The following is a 17545-nucleotide window of genomic DNA, read 5'->3' on the forward strand; positions in this document are numbered from 1 at the left end:
AAAGTGATAGGACAAGTGGAAATGGATTCAAACTGCACCCAGAAAGGTTTAGATTGTATATTTGGGAAACATTCTTCATGGAAAGGCTTGTCAAGCACTGAAACAGGCTGCCCAGGATTTGAATCATCATCTTTGGAGATATTTATAAGATGTGTAGATGTGGCTCTTAGGGACATGGTTTAGAGGTGGCTTTGGCAGCGCTGAGCTGACAGCTGGACTCAATCATAAGGGTCTTTTCCAATCTTGATGATTCCATGATTCCATGGATACTTTAACTCAAGCTAGTCTGGTTTGATCCACGTGAACAGAGAAGCACCCCAACTCAAGCTGTACTACTCAACTGAGGATAAGTCATTAATCACAAGAGAACTTCGGCTTCCCATATGCATCATGATAGCAGACAGTGCATGAGGGGAAGTGAGAATATTACATTCTTTTATTAGAAAGGAGGTAGGAAAAAAAAAGGTGTAAGAAAATACCACTACTTGAAATACAAAAACCTCCAACTTGCCCAAAGAGCACAGCATCAAAGACAAAATAACTCTCCAATTTCATGGAGCCATTTATCTCTACCTTTGACATCAAATGGAAAACAACTGAACTTTGCGGATCTAAGGACAACTGCTGCTTTCATTTCATTTTTCAATTAAACCATGCCTGCTCTATTTCATTCTTTGGTTGACTTGGTGACTCAGGCCAGGCTGCATCAGGCTCTCAAGGCAACATGATTCTTGCCACCACCACAAAAACACACACCTTTATATTCTCCAATGATGAACCTCATTGTCTCCAACAGTAAGCTGTTTCCATAACTTTCATCAGGCCCATACAGATCTCACTTATTAGTCACCAAATCAGTGGCCCCCAAAAACACATCCATTTTGATTAATTGGTCTTTAGTTCTTTGAAATAGTTTTTCAAATTAACCATCATTTTCCCCTTTACAAATATCACTCAGATAAAGATGACTCATCAAATGCTAGCTTGCTCTGTTGTAAAGCTAAAATAAATAGCTTTAACCTAGACATACTTTGTTCTCAGCATGACTGGGCAAAAACCTGACAACACAATCTATTCCAGTGGCATCAACACTGAAGATGAGATCAACAACCCTGAGTACAAAGCCATCTGCCCCACCAAGGACAAGCATTCAAGATTACTCCCTCTTCCATACTGTCCATTTCCCAGATCAGACTAGATTGAGATAAACTGAAGGGTTCAGCCTGAAGACTGTAGAATAGCTGCTCTCTTTACACTAAGTAGCCAAAAGCAAGAATGGGCCAGAAGACAATGCATGAAAAATAATAATATATACCTATATACAGCTGTACAGTATCTTCTACATGCCATGGCTTCAAACATACACTGTGCTGCCAGGCAAAAGGTAAGAACCTGGCCAGATTCAATACCAGTCTCTGCACATGCAAATGAATAGCACTTGCAAACTCAATACTTCAGGGACATACACACAGCAACAAAGAAATTTTTCAGAAAGAACATCTCTCCATTACAGAAGTAATAAAACAGCATCCCAAATTTATTTGGGACTATACACTCTGACGCACTTGAAATTTAAGTCAGAAGCATGTTTCAAAAATATGCCTTGAATCGTTACTCATCAGAGTCACTGGTGAAAGATAAATAATGCCTAGTGGCCCCCAAACTGAGGCATGTGACAAATTTCTACCTCACAGTTGATTTTGAATACTAACAACATTTAGTAGCAGAAAAGGTTACTTGAAAGAAACCATTTTGCTGCATTTCTACAGCACAATTGTTAAATGCTGTACCGGAGGGTTGTTTTCCCCAGCACAAAAACATCCATAAGTCACTTAGCATTGACAGTGACATCACACTTGAATAATCTTTAGGGAGCAACAAAGGCATGCATTTTTCAACAGTGTTCTTCTAAGAAAGTACTTTTGAGGTTCAGATAGGCCCAGGGAAATCTCTCTGGAAGCTGGACACATTTAACAGCACATTCCTAAATACTGAATGCGCGTACATTAGCATTTCTATAACAGTTTCTGTGAAGAATTCTCTCTGCTGTACATTAATGCAGTTATGTGGAAGTCAGAAGGAGCAATACAAAATTGCTGAAACTGCAGTTGCAGCTCTTTAAAGGCAAATATATAAGCAAACTGATTTTAACAAGAAAACTGCAAATGCTCTGATAATTCACTGTTGTCAGGTAAGATTCCACTACACTCCCTCTAACAGAGAACAAACAAATGGGTACAGCTGTCACTCATTGCACTGGAATTACCTGTTTCATCAAGTGCCAGTAAACAGTCACATCTCAGCAGTCAAAGGTCTGCTCCTCCTACAACATCCTGAGCTCATGCTCCCACCTCTCCCAGAAAAATCAATATCATTTCAATCCCTGCTTCTTTCAAATGATTACAGGCTACCTGCTGTACTCTGCATTATAACTCCATGCACATACTAAATACTTACAGATGCAGCTGAATATCTGAAATCCTATTCAAAGAAAAAACAGTTTATAACTGGCCTAAGAAAAAAACACATGAAATCAAACATTTTTCCTTTTTTTTTTTCCTGTTATTTCCCAGTCCTGAAGAGGATTTGCACAGGAAACATTTAAACCAAGATCATAAACAAAATTATGGGTGATAAAAAGATTGAAAACATTATTGGAAGTGACTGGTTCACACTGTAAGCCTGCAGATAATAGCTGAACTTGCTGAGATGCATTACTAGGTCAATATTTCTCATTTGGTTTAAGGAAACATGATGGATAGCCAAATGAGAGGCAATCTTACTTCAACATACTGAGTCAAGGAAGTATCCCACTATAAAAGAGCAAAACATTTCAGCACTAGAAGACATTTCAACAAGTCATACATCTCTTCATACAAGTGCAGGTGCTGTAGGAAGCAGACATGACCTTTATACAGGCTTTGAAATTCAGAAATTTTCTACCAATTCCCTCAAGGCAAAATATGAAAATACTTAAAACAAAAAAAAAAAAAAAAAAAAAAAAAAAGAAAAAAAAAAGAAAAAAAAGAAAAAAACATCTTACGGCTTGAAATGCAGTAAGCCAGCCTGCAGTTGATCTTCCTGAACAGTTGCTTGTTGATTGGCCAAAGTATAAGTGTAAAGAGTTGAATGAAGTTAATGATGAGTCCTGACACTATAAATATGTAGCAGATCAGAAGGTGGCAAATGAATTGCGACTTCAGAAAGCCAACGATGTCCATGATTTGCTGAGAAAGCAAGAGGATACCTTCAGACACAAAATTCAGAAGACAACCTGCAAAACCAAACAGTATCAGCGGTTAGAGTGCATTTATCTCTATAGACAGACTTAAAACAAACTTCATGTTTACACTTAAAGTTAAGTCTATTGTAGGAAAAGCCTGATGCCAGTATTTGCAAAAGTTACAACATAAAGAGAATACTGTATTTGTGAACCAATTTACATTTGGCTTTGGAAACAAATCATTAAATTTCAATCTTAACTCTGCAAAACCTGTGAACATATGACTCCACTCCATGGACTACAATACTCTTCTATAAGGTTTTCATTGATAAAATATGAGCAAATATTTTGGTTTGAACTACATGACAGTTTTGATATGAACTTGTATTTTTATTTGAATTGTTTGTACTTCATGAGACATACACTGTCACCTCTGTAATCTTCAAGAACAGCTCCAAAGTAAATGCAAGCTTTAGAGCTTGGTTAGGAGATGTGCTTTTCTCTACAGGCCATGGTCCCCAAACAAGAGGCAGCAGCCCCTTAATTCTAGCTTTATTGTCTTCTTCCCCTCTCATACTCAAGTTACAGTTGATTTTGGCAAGAGAATAAAAGCTTGGCTATGCACAATACATGCAATTTGTTCAATAATTCCTTGACACTGATTCTTTCAGTTATAATCCATAAACCCAGAAATGAAACATCAACAACAGTACTAACCCGTGACCCAGAAGTGTTTCCAGAAAGGAATCCATTCTCATGTTACTTATGATATGTTTGTATAATTTTGGAAAGGTCCAGTCCAACCTTAGCAATTGAGCATTCAGAGGAAATGTCCTCTGCAAAGTATTCTGACCTATCAAATATTGCACTGACCTCCCCCCACCATCACTAGAATGAACACACATCTCTCAGTAAACACAACCCCCAGTAGTCTGAACACAGTCAGACAGGAGGTGCTTCTGCCATCCTGTTCCACTCCTCCACTGCTTCCCCCTCTGAGGCATGGAAGAGTTTTCCCAGGGAGGAAGCCCTGAGACAGTATTTCTGAATGTGCCAGTCACATGCAATAACAAAACAGCAAATGTCAGCAGCCTAGGGAATTAACTGATGAAAAAAATCTTTATGCCTATCCTTTTAGTTTATATGAGACCCCATTATGTGAGGCACTGAGTCTAGATCAGTGACCTGAAACATTTCTGTTACTGCCCTTTGCTGAGTCTGCTTGCCACATCAAACAGCACACACAAGAATTGTTGGAGATCCTTCGGAAGTTATTTAGCCAGATTTTCAACCACAATGAAGATGAGGAAAAATTTAAGAAAGACAATCTGTATTGTTGCATAATTTATATACAGAGTTTATGGCAGTCCCAAGCCTATTATTAGCAGACAAAATGTGCCCTTCTGTTCCCTTTATCTTGCTGTACTATTCAGTACCACAGCTGACGCCAGCTGTAGCTCAGAATGGTAGAACAGGCCTCTATTCATTGTAGTAACCACTGTCATGATGCTCGCAAAAAGCTTCTCCAGCTTTAACAAACCCTCCTATTAAAGCTATGATTCTTAGGGTGGCAGACAATTTACTAGCTTGGGCTTTGACCAAAGGCTTTGTTTTTGAAAGCTAAGCAGAATGAGAAATGTTGTCTAGTAGGAACCACTGCTGTGTTTCTTCTCCAATCCGTCCAATGAACACTCAGAAGACAAAGCCAAACAATTAAAAAGGCAGCAACTTTCTTTAAAACAGTCAGAACAGAAGCAACCAGCTACCTGCAAGTGGATGGTTTCAAAGACTCTACAGTGTCCAAAACCCTGATGACTGGGTTTATCCTACTGTCCTTGGCTAAAAATGATCAGAAAGTTTTTTTTTGTGCTGCTCTGGCTGTTTAATTCTATCCCACACAATCACACTAAGGTAATTCCCACAGATTAGTAAGCCATGGGTTAAAGCATAAAAACAGCAGCCACAAATAAAGACCAGAGCACTGCTTACTTAGTGAAGACCTGAAAACTCACTATTTGATATAATCAACATAAATCTACCTTAGAAAGCAGATGACAGATAGACTTAGTAGCAAAAATAATTAGTCTTTTTGTCCACCAATTAATCCAGCAATTTTTTTGTTACCTTTTTTAATAACAGATGCCAAACTTTATTAAAATGTTACATTTATGTGAATCATTCACTTCCTGCTGTGTCTTTAAAATAAAACTTCACAGAAATAAAATAAATATGAGATAACCCTGATAAAACATAATTATTGCATTACAATTTTGTTAAGCCACAATGGAATGTCTGAAAGTAATTAATTCCTCACTTTGCTACTTCAGCCATCAAATTTCAATTCGGTGAAGCTTCAAAGAGCTGTTTTAAGGCAAACTAAATCTACTTAAGCAGTACCATCCAAAGGCAGCTAACCTAACTTGCTTGCAAAAAGAACAAAAAATGAGAGACATTGATTAAATTACTTTTTTTTCCAAAAAGTGGAACTACACAGAGAAATTTTCTCTTTTGACTACCTATAAAATATGCAACCTAAACAATGTATATGGAATGGTAGCTAAGTTTCCGTTTCTCAGACATAAACTCGTAAGATTTTTTTTTTCTGTTTTCACTACCCAAACTCCAAGAATGCAATTTATTCTTGGTACAAGTAACAAAAAAATCAGTTCTGATCTTATGAATGAAGTCTAGAAACATGCATTTAAGAGTCCACAGGAATACCTTACACTTTGTTTAATAGTCCTCCTGGGTAACATCAACATAACACCAGTTTAAGTGATAAAAGAGTCAGGTCTTTAATTCTTAATCCATGATGCTGGTTTAATAAATTAGTGATTTCCTTATAGACAATGACTGAAAATTACAGCAATCTTTTAAAAACAAAAGGGCCAATCAATGCATTTTCTCAGAAGCTATTAAGATCAGAATGCTGCCAAGAAGCTCTCTTCTATCAAACACCCCTTTAAGTTAATTAGGAGAAAATGGCTAGCTAGAGCATCTAACCCAGACAGAGACATTCTTTATAACACTTTTCCTTTGGACAGAGAACAGAAGACTCAAACCTCAAATGTCTGTTTAGGGACCAAGTCAGCAAGCATCTATTCATGTGACTAAGAGGTCACATGTTCAGGTTTAAAAGCAAATTACATGACTATTCATTCTAACTCTTTTCCCTCCAATTCCCAATCTTCAGCAAGATCCACTGTGTCTTCTACTTCAACTACTCTCAGCATTTCCTTCTGCTTAGACTAACTGACCAGGAGGTCACAGCAGTGATATGCCTAGTGAAGAACTCTATGCCAGCAGAGGCTGCTGCCAATGAACAGCTCCATTTCATACTTCCAAGGCAGTAAGTGTTTTGAGACTACAACTAGAGATTTCACAAAAAACTCACAACTGTTTGCACTTTTAGAGAAAGCACACAAATGAAGCAAAGAAGTGCCACCCACTGTTTCCAAAGTTCATGTAGTACATAGAGTTAATGGAATGTGGAAAGCAACATGGTATCTATCTGACAGCATGTAGATTGAGCTGGTATCACCCACTTACAAAGAAACGCAAGTCAGCACTGTATCTCTTTTTCTTCAGTACATATTTCAAGCTTTCATGAAAGTTTTCACTTTTATCTAGTCTTTGATTCAGTGTTCAAATGCTTTGTTGCAAGTTAAAAACAACCAATTGGATGATGACGCCTATTCTTGCATTTTGTCATCTAAACCAGATTCTTGGATGGAAGAGTTACAAAGACTATTATGAAAATATGCTCAGGTCAGATTAAGCAGTTTCAGTTTAGTGCCTTTTAAGTCAGTATCAGTTGCCATCAAAACCCCTGTATTTGGCACTGGCGAGGTCACAATTGAGTACTGCATCCGCTTCTGAGCCCTCACTACAAGGACAGTGAGGTGTTGGAGCATATCCAGAGAAGGGCAACAGAGCTGGTGAAGGGTCAGGAGCCCAAGTCCTGTGAGGAGTGACTGAGGGAGCTGGAGGTTTTTAGCCTGGAGAAAAGGAGACTCAGGAGTGACCTCATTGCTCTCTACAATTCCCTAAAGGAGGGTGCAGCCAGGTGGGGCCAGCCTCTTCTCCCCGGCAGCCAGAGCCAGGACAGGAGGACACAGTCTTCAGCTGTGCGAGGGGAGGTTCAGGCTGGACACCAAGAGGAATTTCTTCACAGAAGGGGTGATTAGACATTAGAATGGGCTGCCCAGAGAGGTGGTGGAGTCACTCACCTTGGAGGTGTTTAAAGGAAAGACTGGATCTGTCTCTCAGTGCCACGGTCTGGTTGACATGGTGGTGCTCTGTCCCACACTGGACTCGATCTCTGAGGTCTTTTCCAACCTCACTGATTCTGTGAAAAGAGCACATATTGCAGCACTGCATATACATCAGAGTATATTTTAACAGTGCTGCTGTACATGAAATACATAAGCAAAGCAAGTCACCGGAAGCCCCTGTGCTCTTCTCTTTTGGTCAGGGAGCACCAAGCTAGCAAAAGTGAGGTTGCATCCAGGTGTGTATTCATCTGCAAGGAGACTGTGTCTGTACATGCCACACCAAAAAAACCCCAAATCTGGAGGAAGAATTATCTATTTGCCTCATGCTTAATTAGGGTTTGAATCACTTTCCACCTCCCCCTAGAGCATTTTTTCCACTGCCCTTCTTTGTTATCAGCTGATGATAAATAATATTAAACTTCCCCAAGTAAAGTGTGTTTTGACCATGATGGTAACTGGTGAATGACCCCCTGTCCTTCCCTCAACACACAAACTTTTTGGTCCTATTTTCTTCCCTTGTCCTGCTGAGGAAGGGGAGGAAGGGAACAGTTTGATGCAAACCAAGTCAGCCAAGGCCAACCCACCACAATTTCCCCAAAGATTCCCAAACTGGGGAATAATTTGAGCATATCTTAAGATGCTTGCCTAAAGTTAAGAGAATTTAGGAATGTTTTTAGATTTTTAGAAGGAGTCCAGCATTACTGAGTTACACATTGTTACAATGGAGAGATCAGTCAGTCTGGCTGCTTCAAAAGCTGAAGAATGCATACCATCTACCAGCAAGATTTAGAATTTCAAATTTATATACCTGCTATAAAACTGACTTACTGTTTATCTTCTAGTGAGCAGATAGATGATTTGCATAACAGAGTGTCAACTGAAGAAACAGAAGTATTAATCTGGGAGTTTTCAAATGGTTATTGCAGCATTGTAGTGCAATGGTTTCCCCTTTTCCTTTTTAAATTTTCTTCCTGCTGTGATCTAATGTAGGGAAAACAGCTACACAAACTCTGCATGCCTACCAGGACACAAGTCCTCTGTGTACACATACCTTACTTGCAAAAGGCATAGCAGAGCTCCTGTTGGACTCAATGTTTACACAGCAAGGTGAGGAGGATGACAGCAGCTCCAGAGAGGCATGCATAGTGTGGGAAGAAGCAGGAAAGGTGGGGAGCAACTGCCCAAGTTCTGGTGAGAAGCAGTTCAGTCTTGCTCTTTTTTCCACAAGCATGAAATATTCAGGGAGAAGGGAGATGAACTTAAGCACATATCAATACAAAACTCCTTGGAGATGCAACATTTAGAGACTGCAGCGCTTGATGCTGAGAGGAGGTATTTATTTGGAAAGAATAAATCCCTTGAAGTTAAGCACTTCTGTTCCAAGCTTCTAAAGAGATCCTCAAAAAATACGTGAGGGTGAAGTATATCAGTTATCTCAGATGCAGAACATGAAATTCACAAAAATAGCACTGGAAGGCAAGTTGCTTCTTTCCAAAATGCCAAGTGCTGCTGTTCAACTGTTTCCCACACAGATTTCTGTATTTTAATACACTCATATATATATATACACATATAAATATATATGAAGCACAATTATCTGCAATTTGCTTGGAAAAAATAAAGAGTTGCATTAAGATACTCAAGATGTAGATGAGTTTATCAGAGTTCAGTCCGAGAGTTCAGTCCTGGGGACCAGTGAGTCCAGTCCCTCTGTTTCCTTTCTTGCTTCATTACTTTAACTGGGTCCATTAATCTAACAAGTCACTTGCAAAGATTACAAGGGCAGCACCACACAAAAGTAAAACTTAGGGACTAAGCAAGAGAGCAGGACTAAATAGTAAAAAAATGAGAAGAAAGTGTACTAAGAATCTAAGCAGGATGTGGGCTATGCTGTCACACTAACAAATCAACCTGGATATTTCCTGAAAAATGACTGAGGTGAATAACCACAAAGGGTGTATGACATGCAACTACATCACATGCTCACAGACAATTTAATATTTGTTTTCATGGACAACATTAAGTGGTTAATCAAAGGTAACCAGACCCACATGTTACTGTCATCTGGCACTCTATAAAAAACAACCCCACTACAAACATGCTTGCACAAAGTTGCTACAATGACTTATGGCATTCTGCAAACGTGCAGGTGGTTTGTTAAATTACTGATTCTGAATGTTTGCAACAAACAAAGCCTTAGCAAATATAAACACACCTATATAAGTCTGTAAGCAGAGATGCTTTTGCATTTATGATACATGAAATTTTGAAATTTTGTACAGAACAGTCATGGACAAATTGGGGCAACTGTTCATTTGAAGTACAGAGATCAGAGTCAGTCTAGTTAGGGCACTGATCCCCAATGCACAGCCTAAGAAAAATCTCTCAAGGGTGAGATCCACACCATCAGTCCTTACACAGGAAATGAACACATTAAAAACTACAGAGGCAGCAGGGGCAGTACAGCAGGATGCTGCCACCTGCACTGTAATACTTACCCAGCATCAAGGGCACACTGATCACCTCTACACTGGGCATTTCAGGAACAGATACAACACAAGAGTAGCTACTGAGTTCTTCAGTGGCTGTTATAAAAACATTTCTTTTAAAAGAGCCCAAATAAATGGGGGTATGGAATAAGGCCGACAAAGGATTATTCAAAAGCTGGTACGAAAACAGGGCTGCTTTTTAAAATTGTGCTGGGAGTCCACACATTCCCTTGATAAGAGATAAGCTTTAGAAAGAAGGCTACTCCTATGAAGGCTCATAGCTTATGCCACTGTTTGCCCTCACCTTGTTTTAAGAACTATAAATTATATTCACAGGAACACAAAGAGCCAGCACAAGGTACAGGAACTGCTTATACAGTCTCAACAGACAAAATACTTCCCCTGCATCCAAACCATGTTTACGTGTGCGGCAACACAGAAACATGGATCACATTTACTTCAAAGCTTCAAATATTTAATCCTCCTGTTCTTACCCACAATCAGTTGCAAAGTTAGATTATAAAAGTATCGCCTCCCAACTCCAGTCCTGCAACAGCCAAACACACCGCTAACACATAACTCACCTTCTAACTCTAGTTCTGCAACAAACACATCTCTAACACATAAGCGGTTGTATCCAGGCAGAAGAGTTTCCTATCTTCTCAGCAGACTCAGTAACATGAGCAAGTCCATTTCTCTATGCAAGATCAAATCCTTCATGTGTGTAGGATTAGAAAGCAGTTATGGATTTTGTCCATTTTTTGCCTGTACTTATCCATCTCAGTTGACAGAAAAAGCTACAGCAATTGAGAAGACACTAGTGAAATAAACCTGGAAAGATCCCTGTTGCTGCTCCCCTCTTATGTCCCATGGTAGAGAGCTTGTGAAAGTTACACAGTAAATCCACAGAACAGCCAACAGCAAAACCACAACCTGCCACTTCCCCAGACTCCAGCTTTCAACACAAAATGGTACTTTTCATACTCCTTTGCCTTCTTGCCCACCCTCACATCTGCCTTGCAACACCTTTTTAAATGTCACACACAGGGAGCAGAGATGGAATGGACACATCCCACAAGGACCTTCAGCAGAAGCAGATGCTGCCATAGGTATAACTGCTCCTGTACAACCCAGGATGTATGTGCTGATCTAATGCACTCTGGTTTCCCTTCCTTTCTCCATTCCTCAAGAAATCCAAGTCAAGTATTCAGCAGCTTGGATGGTTCTGTACCATAAACTACAAGTTTACAACTTTAGCACCAAGTGGGCACTATTACGTGTGTGTGCACACAAATACAAGTCTTCCCTATTATTCTGACCCTTAGAAGGAATTAAAGGCATTGATAGATGCTACAAAGACATCAACTGGAAGATAAAAATCATCAGCATTGGGAAAAGGGTAACTCTTTCCTCACTTCCATATAAAGATTTCTTTATATTTTCTGATATTGTGATTTACATTTTAGTAATTTTGAGTAATGTCTTTAAGCCTTTTTTTAGGAGTCTAATAATTCCTGACCTGTGTGGCTTTGTTGTTTTGTTTATTTAAAAAAAACAGAAAGTGCAACTACAGTATAACATAGAATTTGTGGCAGCAAAAAATCTTAAAAATTGTGGCAAAGATTGGGCATAAGTCCCTGAGCTGAGAAATACACCATGGTGACAGCACTGCTGGTTTCAAGTGCGACGTCCACCACTGAGCTGTGGGCCATAACAAATTTTCTACTGTCCCCAAAACCCCAGTGTGACAACTTCAAACGTGGTGCCTCTCTCTGAGCAGCTGTATGGCCCCTGCTGGAGACAGCCACGCTCTCCTGCCTGCCAGGCCTGAGCCCTGCTGCCACAGATGCAACAGGTACATGGCACAGACCCATTCTTTGCGCTTCCAAGTCACACAGTATGAGCCAACAGCACTGACCTTCTCCAGGAGGGAATCCAAAAGCTTCCAGGACAAATCACAAGACATTGTTAACTGTGCAGGAAACAAGAAGTGCCATTATCTGATTACAGCTCCAAGTAAGCTGTTACGTTTTTGTACCTTCTGTGATAGGAGACAGTCTCCTTCAGCTAAGCCATTTGCATATTTTTAATTAATATGAAACAACATTAGTATGCTCTTTGAATACTAAGGAAACATTACACAGAAAAAGAGTCACAAGGCCTTTTTTTAACCTTTAAGTATTGATTTAATTTGTCTGTCTTCTATCATATGATGCTGAAGAGTATAAAGTAGCTGAATCTCTCCTTTATGAAAATCACATCCCAAAACTGGAAATGACAGTGCAATCAAAAGATGCAGCCACACCAAGACAGAGATACACAGGATATTAGTCCTTATTCATTAAATGCTGTTTAATGATTCTTTTTGTAAAAAATAGTTTAACTGAAGAATGAAGCTTCCAGATTTATTATTCAAATAAAACCAACTCCTGCCCCGAAGACCTAACATCCAGTACTTAGAACATCTTATAGCTGAGATGTGGGTGGCATGGTTCCAAAAAATAAGGTGCCAGCTTCAGTGAAAGGCTCAGATGTACCTACACAGGAAACAACCAGACATCCAGATGCCAGGTAAAAACCCAAATAAACATGGTGACAGCTTTACCCACATATCAGCAGCCATATTCTACATCGGTTTTCGCTCATCTCTGCCTCAGGAGTGTTCAGAACTATTTTGCCACAGCATGAACTAGGAATACTTTCAACCTCCTCATTCTGCCTGACCATCAGTCCCCTAACAGCCTGATTTAATTTGAGAACTTCAGAGAATAAAAGCCTTTATCACAGGCACCAGTAATAAAGGGAGGTTTCAGTTTGGATCCAATTCAAAATCTGTTGAAGTCAGAAGAAATCTCTCAACAAGCTTAAATTGCCTTTGTTGTTTAGCAAACATTATGACTCCAAAACAGCTAAATGTGATGTAACTAATTAATGATCCTGGATTCTCAGCACCTACAGCCAGGGCTAGTCAAAACCTTAAGCATCCAGCAAGATCATTCAGAGACAATGTTTGATCTGACTGCAATTACTTTACTGGATGGCAAGTGTGCAGATGTTAACAGCTTCTAAACATGCAGCTAGAAATCCAGGAACATTTTTATAAATTTTGCACTCAACTAAGCATTATATACATCAACACCTACCTGGATTTTCTACAACATCACTGAATAACTGCATGTACGCAGGTCCTTTTAAAAGCCTGGCTTTGAGCATTTCTCCTGCTTACTTTAAGTATTTTGAGATACTTTTACAAGGCTTGAATACAAAATGAAGCTTTTTTCTGTCTTTTTGGGTGAAATGCAGTATTTATGCACACACCCAGAGGCACAAGCATGTAAAAAACATGCAGTGAGACAGAATCACAGAATTAACTCCTGACGAATCACCTGTGACTCGAAGGGGGGAACCTCATAAATTATTCAAGAGCAATTGTAGTCTGCTTGCAGGCAGAATGCTTCCAGACCTTCTGGAAGTGCAAAGCAGTATCTGCAGTAATACTATTTTCCAAAATGCTCAAAAACATGGTAAGAAGCAGCAAACTACAATGTGTGAAGACACAGATAACGTGGAGACAGTGAGAGAAGCAGGACACAGTTTAACTTTCACAAAGTAGCTGTCACTTGAAATCATGTGCCATTTCCACATATTGACTCCCCACAAATATATTTATTTCCCTGTCTTTAACAGTAGATGTTGAGTCTTATCCTTTTTCCAAGAGATGAAAAAACCTGCATTATCTGCCAACTGAACCAGCATGGACAAATCTTTACATCCACCTGGATCCTGCTGAGAAGCCATGAGTGAAATTTAAGTTTGTTGGTACAATTAAAAGGAAATCTAGTGCACATCAGAGGTTTTTCAGATATTAACAGTCCTGCATGCAACTGAAATCAGCGTGCTTGTCTTTGCCTGCAACTCCTCACCTTCTGGGAAGTAAACCCTCTCTCAGTGACCTCTATCTCTGACTCCTTTCCAGCCTAGGACTGGTTAATTACCTTTCCCTGTTCCTGTTATTTATGCTACAGTAGAAACCTCAAGCTGGGTCAGCCCTTTTGCAAGAAGCAGAAAATGATTTCAGTGTAAAGCTCTTTGTGGCAGAACATAACACGACAGACAGAAGGACAGAAAGTCAAAACAGCGGCCTAAGAAGTAAAAAGGCTTTAAGTTCAAGGTCAAGAACAGACCATTAGCAGGACCATAACCCAGCATCTCCTGGTGGGCCCACTACAGTTGCTACAGTGCTCTGCTCAGTTCCTAACACATAGCTTATGTGCCTTTTCAGCAAATCCACTCCAGCTACCACACATTTTCTCACATTATCAAAGAGGGGTCTTTGCAGCATCTTCATCCTTGCCACAACACACAGTTACTCTCATTCATTTTAATTTCATCCTTCTCTGACCTTCCCTTGGACCCTATCTCCTTTCTAGTTCGAGGCACTGGAGGAAGACAGGGGAAAGCATGAAAACGAAGTGAGTCAGCATTTCTGAGCAGCACACGAGCATTAGTCAGAGCTGATCAGGGCACTCACCACAGTCAGATGTTAATTAGCCCAAGACCACCAAACAACAGACTGGTGAGCAAACTTTCCCAAACAGCTCAAAATGAATCACAGGGCAAGGCCACCCCACAGATAAAGCACTTCAGGGAAAAAACACACTCTCAGTTGCCACAACCAGTGCTGAAAGGCATCGAAGCACACAGGGTACTGGTCTGTCACACTTCTACTCCCGTTACTGAATGCCCACTGCATTCAGTACAGCTGAATCAAACACACCAGATGAGACAGTTGCCTTGACTGGTATAATGCTCTCCCTAATAAGCAAGGCCCACAGCTGCAAAAGCTTTTCCTGAGTAAAGTACATTTACAGTGCCTCACTATGCACTGTTGCCCTCCTGCTCCCTTATCAGGACACACTGACAGCAGTACTAGTGATGATATTAGTTAGGGAAATGGTGTTCCATATCATTGCAGGGGCAATTTGAATTCTTAAAATTTAAGACTAAATTACTAATACAGAGTCTAAGGGCCACAAGTGCTCATTTGCAACACAAGAATAGTACCTTGCTACTCTCAGCACAGCTGTGACAGTGTCTTCCTGCAAAAAGAGATTTTAAGGGGTATTGTTCCCAGTCTTCACCTTCCAGCAGTAAAATCAAGGGTACACAACAGAAAAAACAATCCACCCCTTTCAGCAGGGCAGAGTACAGCTGTAGGATTCTCATCCATCATCTGCAAAAGACCCTTTCTCCTACAGAGCTCCTGTCTGTTATGGTACAATAAGTCCATTAGACTGGGAGTGATGTACCACCACGACTCCAGGAGAACACACCTCACTCGAGAGAGATGAACACTGCTTCAGCACCTCTGCATTTGTGCTGGATAGAGCAAGACTTACTGTAAAAACAACCTCCCACCAAAATGACACCTACTGAGCTTCAAGAAACACAGTTAATTACTGTACTCTGGGCACAGCATTCTCTGTTCTGTGACTCTGAGCAACTGCTAACCTCTCTGTAACCTCTCCACTCCTAAAATATGTTATTTCCACCTTGTTGTGTGGCACTTACTAAAATCTGTTACAGTGCTTGCCAACAACACAGCTAAACTTTACTTAAGAGCAACCTTTATCCATAAGCAGCTTGCAATATGTTCTTTCTTCTCTGCAGGCTTCCCAATACATTCTTCCACATGAAACCTGGCCCTGATATCCATAAAACACAGTTAAGTTTCATTTTTCAATACAGCTTATTCAGGCATTAATGCAAAACATTAACAGGGAAGAGGAAAGCTACACATAATATTTACACAAATTTCTAAAGTGAGTAAATATGTGTTTCAATCCATTGTTTCTGGAAAACCACAGTATTGTACCAGATACAAGCAGCTAGAGAAAGAAAATAACAGCAAACATTTAGAGCACATCCACTATTCTACTGATCCATGCAGTCTTTACACCGAAGTAGTCCTGGCATATATAAACACACTTCTGTATGTCTACACCAATCTTATCCTCACATGAAAAGTTAGAGAAAACAAAAGGCCGCAAATTTCAGCTTAAGTTGTTTCACAACAGTTTCTCTATTCCAGCAGTTTTTCATTCTTTTGCTACTCACTCTAGTGTGAAGTCATTATCAGTACAAGCTGAGGCCACAATCGCCTGGTACAACAACTTCCTGGGCCAGAGGCATCATTGTTTTTAAATATATGCTTGGGTTTTTTTTGTTTGAGAGTTTCTGGCATCCTTCTACCTCATTGTAAAGCATTTCCAGTTTTCATGTAGCAGCGAGGCTGCTCTCTCCCACACAAACACCTGCATAAGGTACATCATTCTTAGATGTCTGCACAGGGACTTAAACCACTACTTTTAGAGATGTGTTAACAAAGATACGGACCAGAAGTCTTGGTGTGACATTGCTGAAACAGACTCTTTCGTGGGTTGTCTTTTCAGTCATTCGAGTGAGTGCTCACTTGTTGAAATAAAAGCTAAAAAGCATTACTTGTTATTTAAATAACGTTCGCCACACGGTATCAGCCGATACACCTTAACTCAGTTCGCGGCCATTATTTAATTCCGCTTAAACATCTTTAGGAACAGACGCCGATAGGTGAAAGGCAGAGCTCCTACAACACGTGAGCACGTCACCGGGGAGGCACACTGCCCGTCTCCCCGCCTCAGCTCACGGACTCCCGCCTCGACCGACCCGGGCCCGCCCGCTCCGGACCCCGCCGCGCCCGCTCGCTGTGGAGCGGCGCCTTCGGGGCGATGGCACCGGCCCGTTCCCGGGGCAACCGCACCGCCCGCCCCGTGCCCGGCCACCGCCAGCCGCGCCGGGCGGCCAGCCCCGAAGGGAAAGTGGAAGGGGCGGCACGCCCGCCCGGCGCGGCAGAGGGGGCTCGGCGGGGCTGGGCCGCCGTAGCTCCGCCGTTTCCACGGAAACCCGGGCGCGGGCAGAGCTCGCCACACAAAGGGGGCCCGCAGGCGGCAGGAAAATTCTCGGCGGCCGCGGGAGAAACGGTGCCGGTCCGGGCGGCGGGGGAGACCCAGCCCGGTGGCAACTAAATCAGGGAACTTGTACGCGCAGCCCACCGCCCGCCTCTCCCGCCCGCCCCGCCGGCGGCTGCCGGGGGCCGGCAGCGCCAGGGAGGGGCTGGCTCGAGGCTGGTTTGTCCGCCCGGGGCAGCGAAGCCGGGCGGAGAAGAGAGGGTGGCCCCGCACCTGCGGAGCGCGGAGGGCGCCAGGGGGAGAGCACGTACCTGGCGCCGGCGGGCCTGGGCACGCGTGCCGCGCTGGGGCGCCGGGAGCGGGCGGCGGCCGAGCCGCACCGGCTGCCACTACTTTGCACGCGGCGGGAGCGGGCGGGCGGCTCGGGCGGGGCCGCCAGGCTCCACCCGCCGGGCGGCTCCACTCCGGGAACGGGGCCCCCCTCGCCTTCCCTTCCCGCCGTCATCATGTCACTTCCTCCGGGGGCGGTGGGAAGGGGCGACCCCCCCCCGCACCGGCCTCGCCCAACCTTCGGGGCTCTGCCGGAGCGGAGCAGGAGAGCTCCCGCTGCCG

At 41.9% G+C, this 17545-nt stretch overlaps 1 protein-coding gene across 1 annotated transcript in view; it reads right to left on the reverse strand.

Annotated features, from left to right (window-relative positions):
- Positions 1–17331, reverse strand: part of AGPAT4 (1-acylglycerol-3-phosphate O-acyltransferase 4) — a 68831-nt gene extending 51500 nt beyond the window's left edge. Inside the window, exons 1-3 of the mRNA XM_059469317.1 lie at positions 17245–17331; positions 7453–7571; positions 3044–3274 (exon numbers count right to left, since the gene is read on the reverse strand). Coding sequence (XP_059325300.1) covers positions 3044–3221 — 178 coding nt within the window. The 5' untranslated portion in view covers positions 3222–3274; positions 7453–7571; positions 17245–17331. The remainder of the gene's footprint in view (positions 1–3043; positions 3275–7452; positions 7572–17244) is intronic.
- Positions 17332–17545: the final 214 nt, after the last annotated feature.

Source organism: Ammospiza nelsoni, chromosome 3 (genome assembly GCF_027579445.1).
Source record: "Ammospiza nelsoni isolate bAmmNel1 chromosome 3, bAmmNel1.pri, whole genome shotgun sequence".
Lineage (NCBI taxonomy): Eukaryota > Metazoa > Chordata > Aves > Passeriformes > Passerellidae > Ammospiza > Ammospiza nelsoni.